Source organism: Oryza sativa, chromosome 10, assembly GCF_034140825.1.
Source record: "Oryza sativa Japonica Group chromosome 10, ASM3414082v1".
NCBI classification, from domain to species: domain Eukaryota; kingdom Viridiplantae; phylum Streptophyta; class Magnoliopsida; order Poales; family Poaceae; genus Oryza; species Oryza sativa.
In genome coordinates, this window is record NC_089044.1 from 21841236 (window position 1) to 21860047 (window position 18812).

General features: G+C 41.3%; 2 protein-coding genes across 2 annotated transcripts; both read left to right on the top strand.

Moving 5' to 3' along the window:
* The first annotated feature begins 1909 nt into the window (after positions 1-1909).
* Positions 1910-7994, top strand: LOC107278996 (uncharacterized). The gene is made up of 5 exons (XM_026020659.2): positions 1910-2031; positions 2326-2429; positions 5190-5730; positions 6233-6427; positions 6546-7994. Exons 3-5 carry the CDS (start codon positions 5237-5239, stop codon positions 7207-7209), a joined length of 1353 nt encoding a protein of 450 aa, XP_025876444.1. The 5' UTR covers positions 1910-2031; positions 2326-2429; positions 5190-5236; the 3' UTR covers positions 7210-7994.
* A 5852-nt stretch (positions 7995-13846) lies between these two features.
* Positions 13847-14240, top strand: LOC107276415 (uncharacterized). The gene has a single exon (XM_015758247.3). It carries the CDS (start codon positions 13866-13868, stop codon positions 14109-14111), a length of 246 nt encoding a protein of 81 aa, XP_015613733.1. The 5' UTR covers positions 13847-13865; the 3' UTR covers positions 14112-14240.
* Positions 14241-18812: the final 4572 nt, after the last annotated feature.

Here is an 18812-nt window from a genome sequence, read left to right on the forward strand (position 1 = left end):
TCGTGTCCGGCAAGGGCATATCTTGTATCTCGGGTATAAATAGAGCCCGAACCCATGTAATCAATTAACAACAGTTCAATACAATCTCGGCGCATCGCCACCCTTTTTACTTTCGTTTTATTTCGACGAGTTCTTACTTTCGGGTTGAACTGCATCGATTCGATCTTCAACCAGAGGTAAACTTGTTATGGCGGCTTGCGTTCTCGGGGTTAATGCTTCCATCTCTATGACACTTTAATCCTGATTATGTAATTCGTTGAGTTATCATATACATGCTGTAATCTTTGTTAGTTGCGCCATATAACTTGTTATCGGCTGGTTCTTTATTGTTAGGAAGCAATCGGTAGAGTTATGTTTCGCTATTAATCTAGATTGTATCGTGTATCTACCATCTCTTAGAGGTTTTCATCATCTTGCCTAGATCTTATACTTGTCTTTATGCTTAATGCTGAATCGGTTGAGTTCAATCTATTAAGTAATATCTATAATTATGATATCTAGCTTGTTTTATGATTGTCAAGAGAGTTAGTATCGGGGTTTCAGCCGATCTTACCTGATTTAGCTTTACATATTATATGCTTAATTGACATGCTAGATCTGCCCTTTATATTAAGATCTTATTGCAATAAAGTATATTAGGCTTCTGTTTGATATATTCTACCTGTTCTAATATCTTAATATAGAGTAGTATCGGAGTATTAGCCGATACATGCTAGATCTATCTAATCGGCTATGCTATAAACGTTTATAATCTTTATGTTAATGTATATTTCGATCTAAGTGATTTATACTGTCTCGGCATGGCGACCGATCTATCCCAATCACTTGATTTAAATATATATCGACAGAAGGATTGTATATCGTTAAATATCTACAGCCAATCGGGTAGATTTAGTTCTATCTTGCTTATTTATAACTGCCGATTGATTCCAATATGACATCGGCTTAAAGATAAATGATGTGTCATCGGCAACTAGCCGATCGGCTATCGTTTATGGATTTAACCGTGTTTTTTCTCGTCTTTGTTTCTTGTTGATTGCAGGATTAAATCAACTAGCACGCTCATGAACCTAAAAGCAAGTTTTTGGATCTGCACTGAAGTTAAGCAGATCTTCCAGGCTAGTGTGTGTTTTTCGCATCAACAAGTGTCCTATACTAAAGAACAAAAAAGTTGGAGTGTCTTATAGCAAATGCCACATATTCTAAAGTGTCTTATAAGAGATTTTGCCAAATGATTATATTTGAGGACGAATGGCTGTTTGATTGGTAACTAAATTTGTCACACCTAACCTTAAGTAAGCCAGTTTTCATAGACAATGTTTAGTTTCTGCCACAACTCTATTTTGCATAACTCTTAGCCAACTGGCTCACATGCCATAAACACTATTTTCTTTTCTAACTTTGCCTAAGCTTAGTTTGTCATTTTGTTTGTCACAAAACGTGACAAAACTAAGTTTAGTCGTCTTAGTAGAAAAAATATATGTGGTAATATTAGTTTTCAGTCAGACAGGCTAGAAATATTTTAGGATGGGCGGAGCAATATCTATATCATCCATGTCATCTTGCAAGTAGTATCATTATCATACCCAACTCTTCCAATGCATATTCTACTACTCTCATCATATCTTGGATATCGTGTAAAAATCAACTCATGTAGAATCGAGTTTCATCATTTTTCTTCCATTTAATATGAGTATATGACGTCATATCATATTTTCATTTAATCATTGCAAGAGATGATTCGAGGGGATGGGAGATAGGCGATCATGTGCGGAAGAAAAGCATCTCGTCACTCTTTGCTCTTCTAGCAAGAAATGCATTATTCAAAGCACAGCATTTCTCTACTTTAAGGCTTCTCTCTACTAATGCTATACTTGCATTGGCTGCTACTCTTCTGCTCCTACAAGAGGGAAGGGAAGGCATGTGTTGAACAACTTAGAAGCACACACGAAAACACTCGTTAGGAAATTGACGCCATTCCTGAGGATTTTCTTTTTCGTGACAGTTAGCCGAAGCACTCGTGTTCACAAGGTAGGTGTGAATATTATATTTCAGTTTTTTTTTCCCTTCCAGAAATGAGTTCTTTTAGGACTGGGAAATTATTTTGAAATAAAGATATCTCAATTTGTTAAGTGCAGTACTAATTCTTCTCCGTGCATCTAGGAATGGAGTACTGTAGTGGAAGAAGTGCTATATCTATATATATATATATATATAGAATATATAGTATTTTTACCTGTGAAATATTTTCTTGCTGGTGTAGCAGTTTAGCGATTTTTGCTGATGCTAAGCAAGCTAACGGAATATTGTTTTATGGTCTTAAAGAAACGATGAAGCTCCCGAGGATGGCACCCTATTGACGATCTTAATCAGCATCATCATCATACTAATTAAACTGCCTAGCTAACCGTCCACGAGCCAATTAACAGGTATTATCACTTCTCTTGCAGTTCGTTTTTTCTCCCATAAAATTAACAGGTATATAACCAAATTCTCGTACAGAGAGTGGTACAAGTCCCTTTGTTAGTTTGATTCTGTTTATGCCCTTCACATTAATATACGTGTTCAGGTATACTAATTTTTGGCACGTAGACATAATTCCTAGCACAAATATTGACTTTGCATTAATAAGCGCTAAATGTTATAAGAATGTGCATATAAAGGTAAAGCTGGACGAAAAATCTCGTGACTCATTAGCTCGCTCGGCTCATGCCTAATTTAGGCCGGTGTGACTCAGCTCTTTTGGATTTGTTAACGCGCGCTGAACTAGGATTAATTTCAGCTCATTTAACGAGCCAGCTAGATCGAGGACTCAATTATGCAATTGGCAGAGCTCCTGCCCGTCTTCCCCTTGAAAAAAAAAAGATCAAGGACTCACGTGAGTGAGAGTGCAGCGTCTAGAGAGAGACATATCCATCAATGGTTTTACTTTTTTTTTAGGGGTTTGGCCCTGTCATATTGGAAAATGCTTCGTGTCGTGCGTCCGACGGGAAGACAAACATCGGACGCCAACTTCCTCCTCTATACTAGTCTAAAGTTGATTCATCTTTCCTAGTGTTTTTCCTGATTTCTCTTTCCTCATTACTTTTCCTCGGCCGCATGCATGCACAACTTGCATGCAAGTATATATGAACGCGCAAATTGAGATATGATATTTAAAACCATTTTTTCTTCAAAACTAATTTTGCGATTCATGATCCGATTATTGTGGTGTATTTGTTGTTATTAAATTTACAATGAGATCTCACATGATTATATTCTGACAAATAAAATATATATGTTTCAACTGTTAAAATTCAGTATTTCACTCAATGAGAAACAAATGTTTCAATTAGAATTGGACTATGTTGCACTTTAAAGTTTCTTTTGTTGCAATGGGTTTTTGAAATGTCGCATATGGTACTACCTGTTGTTGCAATAAGCATTTCATGATGTTTTAGTAGTTTTTTTTAATCAAAATATAGCCATGTGAAATCTTGTTATAAAGATTTTATTATAACAAATCCAATGATGCAATCAAATCACAGATCAAATATATATTTTAAGAGAAAAGAGTTCAAATAATAAAAATATATGTATACATTATAATACACTACTATTAGCCGTGCATGCTGCATACACAGGCTAGCACATGCGGCTGCATGCACTTGCGCTTTGCATGTAGTGCTAGGTGCACTGCTAGTAAGGGCTGTGCGGCGTTTGATGGGTAGCCTCCTCCTGTCATATTGGCACTTGGGCTATTGGGCCCCCATAATAAAGGCACCAAGTTTCAGGCCCCGACGACCAACTGCCTACCTAACCACCGAAGAAGCAAAAGCTTGTGAACGAGACCATCCAGACCAACATCTATCCATCCTTTCTTCCAAGATAATTATTTCTCACATGTTTTGTCGACCCTCATTTGCCTTTTCAGATCAGGAATGTTCCTTGAATTTTTGTTGTAATACTGGGTTAATCCGGCGTTCTGGCCGGTTGGTTGGACTTTTGTAGTAATCAATCAATATCAATGTTTCATCATGAGAAAGCCCTAGGGGTTCTCGGCCAGATGAGTGCTATCCAACTCGAGACTGTGTTTAGATCCAAAGTTATTCTTCAAACTTTCAACTTTTTCATCACATCAAAACTTTCCCACACACACAAACTTCCAACTTTTCCATCACATCGTTTCAATTTCAACCAAACTTCTAATTTTAGCGTGAACTAAACACAGCCTTAATAAATTTTGATATAAGAGCCTCTCATTTCCAGCAGTTTTTTTAATGTATCATCATACGGATTCGTTGTTTTTCTTTCCATTCTTATTCTGCTCTTATTCTACAAGTTTTTTTTAATGTATCATCTTACCCCCATCTTAATAAATTATGCATCTGTTCTTTTTTTTTCTGGTTTAGCTCGAGCTTGCAAACAAGCATAACCGAGTCGGCCTTTTAGCTTGTTAAAATAACGCACGAGCCAGCTCGATATCCACCTCCGTGTGTAAAGCCTTTTCTCATATGATGTCATGTATGGTGAGCGCGTGGCCGGATATATTACTCCTTCTTATGGAAGAATATCATGCCTTGTTTAATTTCCATTCGGTAAAATTTAGTGAGAACAGACTAATGATGAGAAACGTGTGCATAGATAGCTCAGGTTGTATGGCATGTGGTGCTGTTTCATGAAAACTTGCGAGGCTACCGTTGCTTAATACTCCCTCCAGTTTATATTATATAAGTCATTTGACTTTTTTCTTAGTTAAACTTCTTTAAATTTGATCAAGTTTGTAGAAAAATATAGTAGTATTTTCAACATAAAACAAATACATTATTAAAATACATTCAATGTTAATTAAATTTAATGAAACTAATTCGATATTTTAGATGTTGCTAAATTTTTCTATAAATTTAGTTAAATATAACAGAGTTTGACTAGAAAAAAGTCAAACGACTTATAATATAAGACGGATGGAGTATTTAAGATAGATACTGAAAACTAGCAAATCCAATACAACAAATACACAATCATTAAGGTCCAAATGAGTTTTTTCCTTGAAAAATTCCAGCACTCGTTTCTTTTTGTTGGGGTCTCTAAACTTATGATTTTTAGTATTGATTCAAGAATATATTGTTGTTTAAGTAAAAAATTAAGATTTGTTATTTTTGTCTCTATCACAATGAAATATATTTCTTCCCATGAACGGTCATCCGCAGGGGGAGAAGACTTTAATTTGGAAAATCAAACACACACACACGAGAAAATGGAGAGCGTGGTGCAACTCTGGAGTGACTGGGAAATCCAGTTGCTAATGCTCCTTAGCTTCACACTGCAGATGCTGCTATTCTTCAGCGGAGGCTTGCGGCGGTGTAGCACCAAGGCACTAGTTAGGTTTTGCCTGTGGATAGCATACTTGGGGGCAGATATGGTAGCACTTTATGCCCTTGGTTATCTCTCACGACACCAAGATGTCATCATTGGAGGGAGCACATTGAGGGAGGTTCACCCACTGTCTTTCCTTTGGGCACCATTCCTTCTCATGCATCTTGGTGGGCAGGATACTATCACTGCATTTGCCATTGAGGATAACAACATGTGGCTGAGACATTTGTTAAATCTGGGAGTCCAAGTTGCTTTGACCCTATATGTCTTTTGGAAGTCAGTGGATCGCCATAATGTACATATCCTAATTCCTGGCATCTTTTTATTTGTTGCTGGCATCATCAAGTATGGAGAGAGAACATTGGCACTCATGCAGTGAAGACAAGGCAAGTTTTCCAAAAGTAGATGGAGACGAGGTTGACTATTTTGGCCTTGTTTCTTTTGTCTTGCACTCAGTGCCAGGCATTCGAGAGCTCTTTGCAGGACATACCTTGCACCAGATGGAACAAGATCATCGGGAAGTATTGACATCAAAAATTAATGAAGTGCATTTGCCCAAGTTATTGGAGATAGAGTTGTGTCTGATGTATGATGATCTGTATACTAAGGCTTTGGTGCTTAGGACAAGGAGGGGCATAATTCTCCGGTGTGTATCCCAGGTATCTCTAGTAGTTGCTTTCATTATCTTTCAAGTAATAAGCAACACAAAGAGATATAGTGGAGCAGATGTTACAGTGACTTATGTGTTATTTGCTGGAAGCTTTCTTCTGGAAGTTTGTGGAGTATTTACCTTTATTATGTCACCATGGACCTGGGCATGGTCCAAGGCTAAGAAATGCAATGGAGTTAATCACATTTCTGAATTTCTTTTCTCCAGCAATAGTGGATGGCCGAAGGAAAGGCCGTTGTGGTCTAATTCCATGGGGCAGTACAATTTTCTGAGCTACTTGGGTTGTGACGAGTCAAGGCTGTCCAAGCTAGTGAAAAAAGTAATAAGGAAGATGGGGAGCCTAGTTGGCGCTGGAGAGGAAGCAGGAACGTCCTTGTGGATGAGCAAGCTGTTAGACACCAAGTATGTTACGGTGGATAAGGAGATCATGCAATGTGTCATACACTTGATCTATAATTATAGTCCATTTGGACCTGCAAGCACGGATGATCAACGCTGGCCAAATCTTGGTCCGCTGAAAAAGTTACTACTGGACTCATATGAATTTTGGCTATGCTATTGTGTACTTTCATATATTTACAGAGGTGCACCTATCGAACTATTATCTTCATGAGGTATTGGCCAGTGTGTGCCGGAAACTATCCAACTACATGCTCTACCTTTTGGTGAGACACCCTGAAATGTTGCCGGTCAGTGGCACTGCTGAACCTACCTTGAAATTCTTTCTTGGCAGCATTACTTACAGAAATGACCACTACAAGAATAGAACCCTAAAAAGGGCGAGAGATCGGCTGCAAATTCAAGAACCTGCAGATATGGGCATAAAGACATTAGAGGAGATCAGAGACATGTGGGCGATGCTTCTCATCTACTCTGCAGGCAAGTCCAAGGCAAACATGCACGCAGCGCAGCTGAGCAAAGGCGGGGAGCTCCTTACCTTTGCTTGGTTGCTTATGGCCCATCTACAGCTTGGAGACGTTGGCGAGCAATTTGAATTCCTTTTTGGCAGCGTCCCTGGTCCGGAGAGCAAAGAGGACAACAGAGACTTGCAGTGGCGGAGCCAGGATCTCACGACGCCTAGGGCTCAAATTGAAGGAACTATCCATGATAATTCATACGCTGAAGTACAAAGTACAGATAAAAAAAACTGCAAGACTGAAATAACAGAGCAAAATCAAGCCTAATTCAATTAAGAGATAACCCATTGGAAAAACTTGTGACTATCACTTTTTACCATCTTTACAACAAGGTTACCAAGGTAAGAGCAGCTTGAGAAATCCAAATCAAATCTCATGTCACAAATAAATGTGTCAAGTTGGTCTCTAAGGACTGTACAAACAAATAATCCCTTCTACCTAATGTTTACATCCAATTGTTCAATTGGTGTGAGCAGCCCGGTCAACAACAATCACATTTGGAGCAAGCACAACATTATTTTGCCCATTGTTACTATCCTCAGTTCCGGCTGTTTCTAGTGTTGTGATGTACTCAATCAGTTTCTGTTGTTTCTGGGGTTGGGTGGACAGAAATGATATTAATGTTTAGCACCTCTTCATCCAGGAAATCAAACCAATTTCTAATTGACTAATTACTATCAAATGCAAAATAAGAATGCAGATCCAAGATTAGAGAGGAGACTCAATTGGATTTTGGGAACCAAGATTTTCTGGCTGCTGTCGTCGGCCGCTGGCTCGCCGTGGGCCCGTGGCTGAGGAAGCCAGGAAGGTGAAGTGCCGCCGGCTGTTGGCTGCTGTCGTCGGGCCATCGCCGGCTCACCGCCTATGTGCGCCCGCTGTCGCGGCCGATGCGCGCGGACGCCGCTGCGGAGACGCACCGCCGTCGCTGGCTCGTCGCCGATGCGCGCCGGGGACGCCCCCTTCCGCCGATGTGCATCGGCGCCGCTGCTGTTATCTGGTGAGGAGAGAGGAGAGGAGAGGACGAGCGGCGTGATGCAACGCTCCTCTGTGATGCGTGTGAATCGTGATGGGTGGCAGGGGAAGAGGAGAGGATGCGGGAGGGTAGGGTTGGCTTTTTTTGGGCTGTGACCTGTGATGGGCTGCCTAATGGGCTGGCCACCAGGGGCTGTGAAAGTCTATGTGTGGGGCTGGGCCAGACGAGTAGGGCTGGGCCATGGGATTTCGGAAAATCTGGAAAATATATGGGTACTAGTCCACTAAAAATTTTTGCACGAGTAGGACTTGGGCCCAAGCTGCCCTAGGCCCAGTTCCGCCCCTGTCAGATAGCATGGTAAAAAAGGAAACTTCGTCTCGTTTAAGGTAAACTCTACCGCTCACCCGCTTGCCCCTCCTAATGAAGGTTTAGACGATTTTGATTGGAAATCGGATGACTAGAGTTCCGGTTGGGCATAGTGGATTCTAATCCCTCGAGGGGATATCCCCTCTGTACCTTTTTCTTCTAAATTCGATGCAAATAGTTGTGAAAAATTCTAAAAAAATTGACAATGTAGAGTATAATGATACCTACTAGTCCACCAAAATTCATGATCAAATTCGATCTACACATCGAGAAACAAAAAAGACAAATTTAGATATAAACAGTACACTACTATTCATACGCTGAATTTGTCTTTTTTATATCTCGACGTGTGAGTTGAGTTTGGACTTAAGATTTTGTGAAGTTGTATATATGTTTTGTATGAATGTTGTCAAATTTTTCCAGAATTTTTCATAACCGTTTAGATGGTTTTTGAGCAAACGAGAGAACATCCCCTCGACAGATTAGAATAGTTTCCCCATATCTATCTCCTAGAAGTATTCCTACCTTTGATGGGTTTATGCAGGGGCGGAGTCAGGATTCCAATGTTCTTATCATATATTTTTACAGAAGAAGGACAAGAGACATAGGAGTATTTCTTAATGCTAATTTAACTCTAGATTTGTTTTCAATATGAGTAAAAAAATGATGCCCGATAATGCTAACATTATTTGGCCATTCAAAGTTATCAACTTTTAACTTTTAACTTTTATGATTTAGCGCTAAGCAAATAGAATGTACCTTATATAATGTATGGAGTTGACTGCATATATAGTCCATAGCCTATCTATGAGAAGGGATGCAGGTGTACAGTCCTATTACCCATATAAAAACTTGCTTGCTAGTTCATTAATTTCTCATATAGTAACACAAAATTTAGAGAAAAATTGAATTAGAAGTGGGATAAGCGGGCGAGAAAAACTCGCTTGCCGCCACTTGCATCCCTATCTGTGAGCATAGGTTCTAAAATCGCATAGTTATTTGTTATATAGTACAACGCAAATGTGCATATATATGGTTGAGAATTGGTTGTATTTAAAAAATTCATTTTCTTTTCTACTTAGGCACATTAATCAAACATGATGTGGGTCGATCCATGTATATAGTAGTTCTTTTTTCGTTGAAAGATATTTGTTTATTTGTAATGCTAATTAGATTAGGATAAGAGAGATTTTTGTTTCCTCATGCAAAGATCAGTACTAGTAGTTGCTTATTTGTACTGCTAATGGATTTTATTATGCTTGGTAGGCCGCACGTTATACACCATTAGCCCATAATTAACACATCAACAACCAAGCGAACAGTTTTACTGCTCTAGCACCTGCTCTTTGGCTGACGTACCTTATATTGCACTTGTGGTAAAATATTGAGCATTAGCTTATATTGGCTGGGTGTCATCGGGGTCAGATGACAACAGTATATGTACTGTGATCCGCCCCTACGGTTTATGTAACATACTGTTAACGACCAAATTTAGTAAATCATGAGCCAGGTTCGGCTTTAGAATCGAAGTGGATTTGGCGAAGAGTTAGATTCGAAGAACAGAGTATGCATCGGTTGCGACGACATCGGCTGGAGTCTGCATCGGCTGAGATGGATCGAACAGGGGACAGCCGATATAGCTGATACAACCGATACAGCCGATTCTGATGAAGATGGTTCTGAGATTGCTTCTAGAATCGATCTACGTACTTCAAAAAGATTGCCACGATAGAGATAAACTCTTAGAAAGGCAGTTGTATCTATTAATTAGGATATGTTGTGTAATTTTCTTAGAGATATGTTTGGGCAAAAATCTGCCGCAAAGACTTATGGTATCTTAGAGTTTGTTAGAGATAAGAGTCGTGTCCGGCAAGGACATATTTTATATCTCGGGTATAAATACGACCCAAACCTGTGTAATCAAACAACAATAGTTCAACAACACTTTCGGCGCATCGCCACCCTGTCGGAGCTCAAAACTAATTACTTGGATCCAACTCTAATTAATGTATCAATCCCTGGATCAGTAGATATTGATATATACAATATAACCAGTTCTTCATTGCATACGTTAAAGTTTACAACGCTAGGGGTTTTACAAGGGTAGGTACTTACCTAATTAGACATAAGTACTAATATTACACAGCGGAAGTTTTAGTACATTCTGACTAGGAAGGTATAACCTTTAGGGGTTTTCTAAATTATCGAGGTCATCGTAGTAATAGTCATAGGGGTCCTCTTGACCCAAATCTGAAAAAAGGGTTATGAGAGCAAGAATGAGTATTCGCAATACTCAGCAAGTTATCATGAAAATATGTTATGCATTGGCATATAGTGGGGTTCTTTGCAAAAAGCAGTAATAAACAATCTGGAAGAATTACAGCAGGAATTTATAAACATATAGACTTTAGATTTCTAACCAGGGTACCATATGAGTCCCGGTACTCAACTCCATGAGTACGGCTATTCGAATAGTTTCAAAGATATTCTACTGCAGCAGATGTATGCTTTACCCGCAGTCCACGACTTGCTGATAATCATCGGCTTTAGTCATGGCCCAGTATTAAGTCATTAACAATTGTGGCACCTGTTCCATGAACTTATATCCTCATATGCTCTGAACGTATTGTTAACAGCAGCAAGAAGAGTTCTGGCGTTCCCGAGGTATTTAAGGGGAACTGATCGTATGACACCACATCATCTCGATCAGGGTTTAGAAATATACCATATAGTTTATACTCGAGTATCACAAACCATTTACCTGTACATGGTAATGGTTAAAGTTGCCCTTCGCAGCAATAGTTGCCTCCTGCGCGAGGACTTAAATAAGAACCACTATACAGAGGTGCCATATTGCTAATTAACATAATAACTAGGCCTGTCCCCATTTTAGAAACTGCGGTCGTACCCGTTCGTTCGACATAAGTACCTAGTAAAACTTATATCGATCGAGACAGTAGTAGCCACCCGAAAATCAACCAAATCTTACGTACTGTCCCAATCTAAGTATAAGGTATTTTAACCAGATTGTAAGCAAAATAAGCGATACTAAATTATCTGGGTTTCTATGGTTGAATTATGCATATAAAATAGAATATTGAATAGAAGGCTATAAATAAATAATTTGTAAAATATAGGATTAAATGATCAAAAGGTATATGGTAACTTGCCTTGCTCGATGTCCTGAGATTGATTGATATTATCTATTGAGTCAGAAGAATCCTCAAGACCTAGGGTTAGACATATAAAATTCAAATCCAAAAGGAATTCAAATTAAATCCAAAAAATAAGAAAAATAGAGAAAATAAAATAAAATGCAAAAATAGCAAAAAGGGGCTTAAAAGATAGAGAATGATTTTAGAAGAATATTGGTCCAAGTTTCACTGGAATTGGATCTATATTTTAAAAGATATGGGCTTCTAAAGTTTGAAAATCAAATAAAAGTGAAATGGCACTGTGTGCGGGTCCCACTTGTCAGTCTCTCTCTCTCTCTCTCTCTCTTCTCTTCTTCTACCTCCGGCCGTTCCCCAAAAGCGGCCAGCGGCGCTAGGGTTGGCGATTGCGGCAGCGATGGAGGGAAAAAGGGGTTGCGGCCAAGGAGGGGAGGGAGCTAGGGTTCTCCGGCGACAGCGAGCGGCGGCGGAGGGGTTAATTTGATATGTGGACGGCCTAGCGGCTAGGGCGGCGGTGACATAGTTAAGCCATGAAGGCGATTGGGATGGTGTGAGTTAGACATGGCTCGGAGAGGGATTCTAGAGAATCTACGGAGTGCCTAGATGGATTCCGACAGCTTGCCGACCTTTGGCAAGGCGCGGAGAATACTTGCCGACGAGCACCTCCCTTGGCGGCGGCCGTGCTCACGTCGGCAGCCCAAAGGGTGTCATGGTAGTGCAAAGGGATTGCTAAAATGGAATCTAGGGAGTACGTAGATGGTTGAAACGGAAGAACTCACCGAGATATGCCGAGATGAAGGATTGCGGCCGGAAAAACTTCTCGGCGGCGAAGAACAGAGCAACGCGGGGGCGGCGGTGCTCAGCTTGGTGCGGCGAGGTAAAACTCGATGCAGGACTTCGGTTAGGGTCTAATATACTAGAACATAGTTGATATAAGGTGTTCTAAGGGGTATTTAGGGTGGAGGATGGATGGAGGGGTGTGGAGTCGATCGCGCACAAGGTGTTCGACCGACGGGTGATGGTGGTTGATGAGATGGATTGGTGAAGCAGAGCTTTGGGGTTGTGGGGCTATTGGTGTTGATGATCGATGATGGACAAGGAAGGGATTGGGGTCCTATTTATAGGGCTAGGAGGAGCGGATGAGCTCGGACACCGTCATCGCCATGGATGAGCTCGATCTTTGGATATGGCTGGGGCAGCAGAGGCTGTGAGAGGGCGGCCAAGATGAATTTGAGTGGCGGGAGGCCACGTTTGAATACTTACTAGCGAAGGATTGGCTTGACCGTGTGTGAATTCGGCTGGCGACGTAGTTGAATTTTTTTTATTTTAAGTCATTTTTTTGTCCCAAAATGTAATTTTAAAATTAAAATTTCAAAATCTATAAACATGCACCAATATTTTGGGACCCTAAACAGTTTTAATTCAAAAACTTTTCATCTACAAAGTTTTAGGTCGCGTCGAGAGCTACAATTTTAATATAAAGTTTGTCTTCATTAAAGTTCACATGAAAAAAGTTTTGAATTATTTTTAAATATAAAGTCTTTAGACCGTCCTATTTGACCCAGATGATATTCAAATCCAAGTTTAGGGACCGGGATGACACAACTGAACAAGTTGGAGGATCTAAATGAGTGTTCTGCAAGTTTAGGGACCGGGATGACACAGTCGAACAAGTTTGAGGACCTGAACAGTCGATTTGCGAGTTTAGGGACCGGGATGACACAGCGGTACAAGTTTAGGGACCGGTGATGGACTTTACTCTTTTATTATTTTACGCTTGTATAGTTGAGTTTATGTATGAATTTACTCTATCCGTTCTGTTTCATACTTTCATACTCCCTCCATCTCATAATATAATATGCGCACGTATTTTAAGATTAAACCTTTAAAATATTTAACCAATTCTTAGTATGATATGTAATGAATTTTATTTGTTAAATATTATATCATTAGATTGAGATTTAAATTTACTTTCTTATGGTTATAATTTTGTTGCTACAAACCATATAGTATACGAGAAATTATAAGCTAAATATTAGTTTTCGAGACCGTACCAACTTTGACCACGCTTTATATTATAAGATAAAGGAAGTATTATAAGTTGTTTGACTTTTTTAGTTAATTTTTTTAAGTTTAATCAAATTTATGAAGAAAAATATAGTAGTATTTTCAACACAAAACAAACATATTATCAAAATATATATTGTTAGAATTAATGGAACTAATTTGATATTTTAGATATTTTAGATGTTGCTAAATGTTTTTATAAACTTAACAAATTTTGACTAAAAAATATCAAATGATTTATAATATGAAACGAATGAAGTATTTAATTACGGTCACGCAAGCTCATCCACCTATAAGTTCATATCTACTCGAGCTATCGAGAGGTAGACGAAGACGAAGACGCCATGAGCATGATAACGGTGAAGGTGAAGACGCTGACGGGGAAGGAGGTGGAGGTGAGCATCGAGGCGACGGAGACGGTGGCGAGGATCAAGGAGCAGGTGGAGGCGGCGGAGGGGATCCCGCCGCCGCAGCAGACGCTGATCTACGGCGGCAGGCAGCTCGCCGACGACATGACCGCCGAGATGTGCGACCTCAGGCATGGCTCCGAGCTGCACCTCGTTCTTGCTCTCAGGGGTGGACTACTTTGATCGATCAGATCGTTTGCTCCTGATCAGCTGCTAATACTCTGTTTCTATTGATAAACTTCATTAATTACGGTCGATGTTAGTTTGTGTGTGCGTTGCAATAAAGTGCAGCTGATTAATCGTCTTGTAGTATGCGATAATTTTCTGTGCTTAATTTGCATTCCTCTTCTCTTTTTTTTATAAAAAAAATTTTGGCAGAGCTTTGCTTTTCATTCAATCAGGGAAATCTGAAAATTACAGAGGAAAAACGAATCGGCAGACCTGAAAATTAAAAAAAAAACTGAATTTGACTATATTGCATTTGCATCTAGGCTCAAGCAAGCACGAACCACCATTTGACTTTGATAATTTCGAAGGAAAATATCCACATATTTCTTTTCTTATATATATTTCAGTGGTCCACCATTTACCGTTATAAAGGTTATATAGTAATAGCTTGTTTGAAACTTTTGTGGTTGTATTGATAAACAGCAACTGTGTGCTAGATCAGAACATGGATCAGCCTTTGTTTCGGTGAATTTGGTCAAAGACGTTGGGCTAGTTCTTATTTTACCCTACTACTTTCCTTATCTTGAATTGTCACTTAGATTTTTATAAACACTGATTCCGCTGGTTCTTGAATCAACTTTAATATTTTTTATTGAATAATTTCAAGTATATTCCCTTCGTTTCAATTTACTGGGTCAAAGACACATTTCAGTTTTATCCTAACCCAAACAATTATAACAACATGTTACTATATATGAATATATTATAAAAGCATTTCTCATTGTGATTTAAAAACACAAACCTTCCTCGCTGAAGAAAAAAAAAGAATGAAAAGAATATGGAGCATGGTAGCCACCTGGCTGGCTTACCAGCAGCTCGACCCTGGGCATTGGGGGATGACCCAAACTGTCAAAGATTGGTGGGAGACTCTAGCTAACACGGCATGGGTTCGTAGGAGAGGTTTGCGCACCCTTATCCTATTCATAGTTTGAGAGATATGGAAGTAAAGGAACCAACGAATCTTGCAGCACAAGGAGGCCACGTCATCTTTGCTCTTCGTCAAGATAAAGGAAGAGGCGCGGACTTGGACGATGGCAGGAGTAAAGCATCTGCGGGACCTTCTGCTCCTCCATGTACAATATTTAAAGTGTATAAAGTTTTTCACTTTTCTTGTCCCTAGGGATTGTTTTTCCTTCCGCTATATTCAATGAAAAGGCACAATCTAGTGTTGTTTTCCCCTTAAAAAAAAGCATGAACCTTATGACAATAATCTATAGAAATTTTCAAAAACTGATAGTCAAAGTTAGTAATATAATACTTGATTTGAGGCAAAGCTAAAATGATAAGTGATTTACAACTAAGGGAATTTAACATTTAGATGTGGTGTAATATAAGAGCTTCAAAATTTTATTATTATAGGTATAATTTTCATTGAGAGTGCCAGACATGGATTTTTCTCATTTTCAGCATCATGGTGTTACTTTTAAAACCCAAAAATAAATTATGACATATTAAGTGCACAAATATTGGCAGAAATCAGCTGCTACTCTGTTTCAGTTGATAAACTATAATTAGTTACTGTCGATGTTAATTCAGTTTGTTTGCAATAAAGTGCAGCTGATTAATCGTCTTGTACGATAATTCTGTGACTCCATAGTCCTATAGATACTTCTCTCTTTTACCTTCAAAAAATTTTTGTTTTTTCTCTTTCTCTTTTTTTTTTTGGAAAATTGGTAGGAGCTTTGCTTTTCATTGAAGCAGGGCGAATGAAAGTAAAAGAGAGAATAAAAAACAAAAGCTCCAACTTATTTTTGAGGGTGAGATACAATAGAATAAGTAATTGTGTGCTTATACTGAATTGCGATCGTGTCCTGGTAGGAGTAGATCAGAACAGGTATCCGTGTTTCAGTGAATTTGGTAAAAGGCATCGGACCACTGCTTATTTTACCGAATTTATCCTGTCGCATAACTTCAATTTGAAATTACTCTAATAAAAATCCAACTCTTTCCCGCAAATAAAAAATAAAAAATAAAAATCCAACTCTTCTTCTGTTTCATAAATCAACTTGAACTCTTATCCTGTTTCCCGCGGTTTTTCATCCGGATATATATCTGACCGATTTTAACTTGCTCGTCGCGGCGATTTCCACCGATCGATCGATCGATCGGTAACCTGACCAAGACGAAGAGACAATGGAGTCCGCATGGACGAATCTCCCCGGCGAGATCATGGAGCTCATCGCCGACAAGGCCGGCGACGCGCTCACCGGCCGCGCCCTGTCCCGCTCGGTCTGCCGGTCATGGCGCGCCGCCGTACCGGAGACGCCGCGGCTCCTGCTCCCCGCCGCGGCCGCTCGCGGCGCCGGCGACGAGTACGCGCTCGTGTTCCCGCTGTCGCGCGGGTGGTCGGTCGTCGTCGACGTCCGCGACACGTCGTGCCGCCTCTCCCACCTCGCCACCGGCGCGACGGCGCCGCTGCCGAGGCTCAACGCCGTCCGCGCCACCGCCGGGTCCCGCGTCGTGCACCTCGGGTACGAGCACTCCGCCGCGCCCGCGCCCGCGCCCGCTCCCGCTCCCGCTCCGGCCAAGACGACGGCGAGGCGCCACCGGAAAAACTTCCGGGTAAAGCGCAGGTTCCACCTGGCGCGCGGCGACGACTGGCACCGGCCGATGCGGCGGCGCTGGGAGGTTCGGATGAACCCGGCGTGGAAGCGGAGCTTCCGGCTGCCAGACACGGAGCACGCCGGCACCGGAGACGAACAGTTCTGGATCAAGATCAAGTTTCTCTGGTATTCCATGTTCCTCGAATCCGACCTCCAATTCTCACACTTGCTCCGCTTCGCCGTCCATGTCCCGGCGGCGGCGAGCACGGACGGCATGCTGATCATGATGTACCACCCGGTTCTGGGGACACGGGCATGGTCTTCTGCCGGCCCGGCGACGCCGCCTGGACGAAGCTGGACAACCCCATCGACGACGACAAGCATGTCTACAACTTGGTCGAGTTCGCCTACCTGGACGGGAAGGTGTTCGCCATGGACAGGGGCGGCACCACGGCGGTGATCGACGCCGCCACGCTCGAGGTGCTCGACCTCGTCGACGCGCCGCCGGGGACGCGCAACGTCTCGAACAAGCTGCTCGGCACCGCCAATGGCGACGACACCGTCATGTCGCTCGACTACCTCCACCTTGTCGCGCTGCCGAGCAAGCTGCTCGTCGTCAGGGTGCGCGTCAACAAGTCGTCGTCGGAGCCGGAGGGCTTCGACGTGTTCGAGCTGGGACGACAGGATCATCGCGACGGCGAGGGCAAGCTCGCCTGGCGCGAGGTGGCCGGCGACGACGTCGGTGGCAACTACGACCTGTTCCTCGACGACCACCACGCCACCTTTGGCGGCGGCGGCGGCGGCGCCGGCGGCGATTCCGGTAGCCGGATTTACTACGTGCACGACGGGAAGGAGGCGTACTGCTACAGCAAGCGGCATGGCGAGCTGGAATGCGTGTACTCGGCGCCGGAGGGTAGCGAGGAACAGTGTTCCACCATGCCTAGCTGGTTTGTTCCATAGATCCATAGATTAAAGTTAGATGATAGAGATTTACTCCAGCCTAACAAAAATTATCTCGAGATATCGGTACCTCATGGTACTGTGAGGTACCGGTACCTAAGGTACTTTTTGTTGGGCCAAATCAAATCTATAAATGATATAACCCCGCACGTTGTTGTGTGTCTGCTATGTTAGAAAGTCTAACATTATGACGATGTCAAATTGATCAATACTCTATAAGATACTTGTCAAGATTACGGATAAGGTATACCCTCTATCCATGGATATACGTTGTATACTGATATGGTATACCCGCGCGCACACGAATGTTTTCTGTACACGTTAAGGCAATCTATCACGTAATAGAAACGGAGTCCACCGATGGAAGGAGTCCTACTCGGACAGAACTGGGTCGTTACCATATCGTGTGGGGTCTGATATCTCCAAGTTCTACTGGGAGATCGACTGACCCGCGGTATAAAAGGGACCCCCGAGCAGGACCTAAGGCATCGAATATCACCGCCAACACATCCACCACATCCTATGAAGCCGGAGGCTACAGGAGCCAAGTCACCGGGTGATCTAGTCGAACCAACTCGATTACGGTCTCGTCGGTATCATCGAGTTCCATCATTCCCTTTGTAATCTGTGATTTCCATCATATAATCCCATACCAACTGGATTAGGGCTATTACCTATCAAGGGGTTTGAACCAGTATAATCCCTGTCTTTTGTTTTGCTACCCCAATACCCTTTATATCCGGTCTACGGATATCCACCGTCGATAATACTGTATTTAAACAAAATCTTCTTTATATTTATGGATATAAACCCTTAAGCAAAATATCAAAGAAAATATTTTGTATGACAGGGAGCGAGATATTAAAGAAAATATTGAATGATGTCTTGTATTAGAAAACAACGTTGCTTGATTCCTCCAAATTGTCTTTGCCCGGTTATCTTTTGCCATAATTACTTTTTGTAAAACCAACTAGATACATTGTTTTGTATGGCAACTTCAACTTTCATAAAATTAAATTCTCTTGTAGATTCTTACATTAAAATCCAAATTCGCATTATATATAAATTTTCGCCCAAAATTACTTTTTTACTAAATAAAGTAGTCATTTTCATTTGACGGGTTATATTAGCTGGTCGGTAAACTGACAAGGTT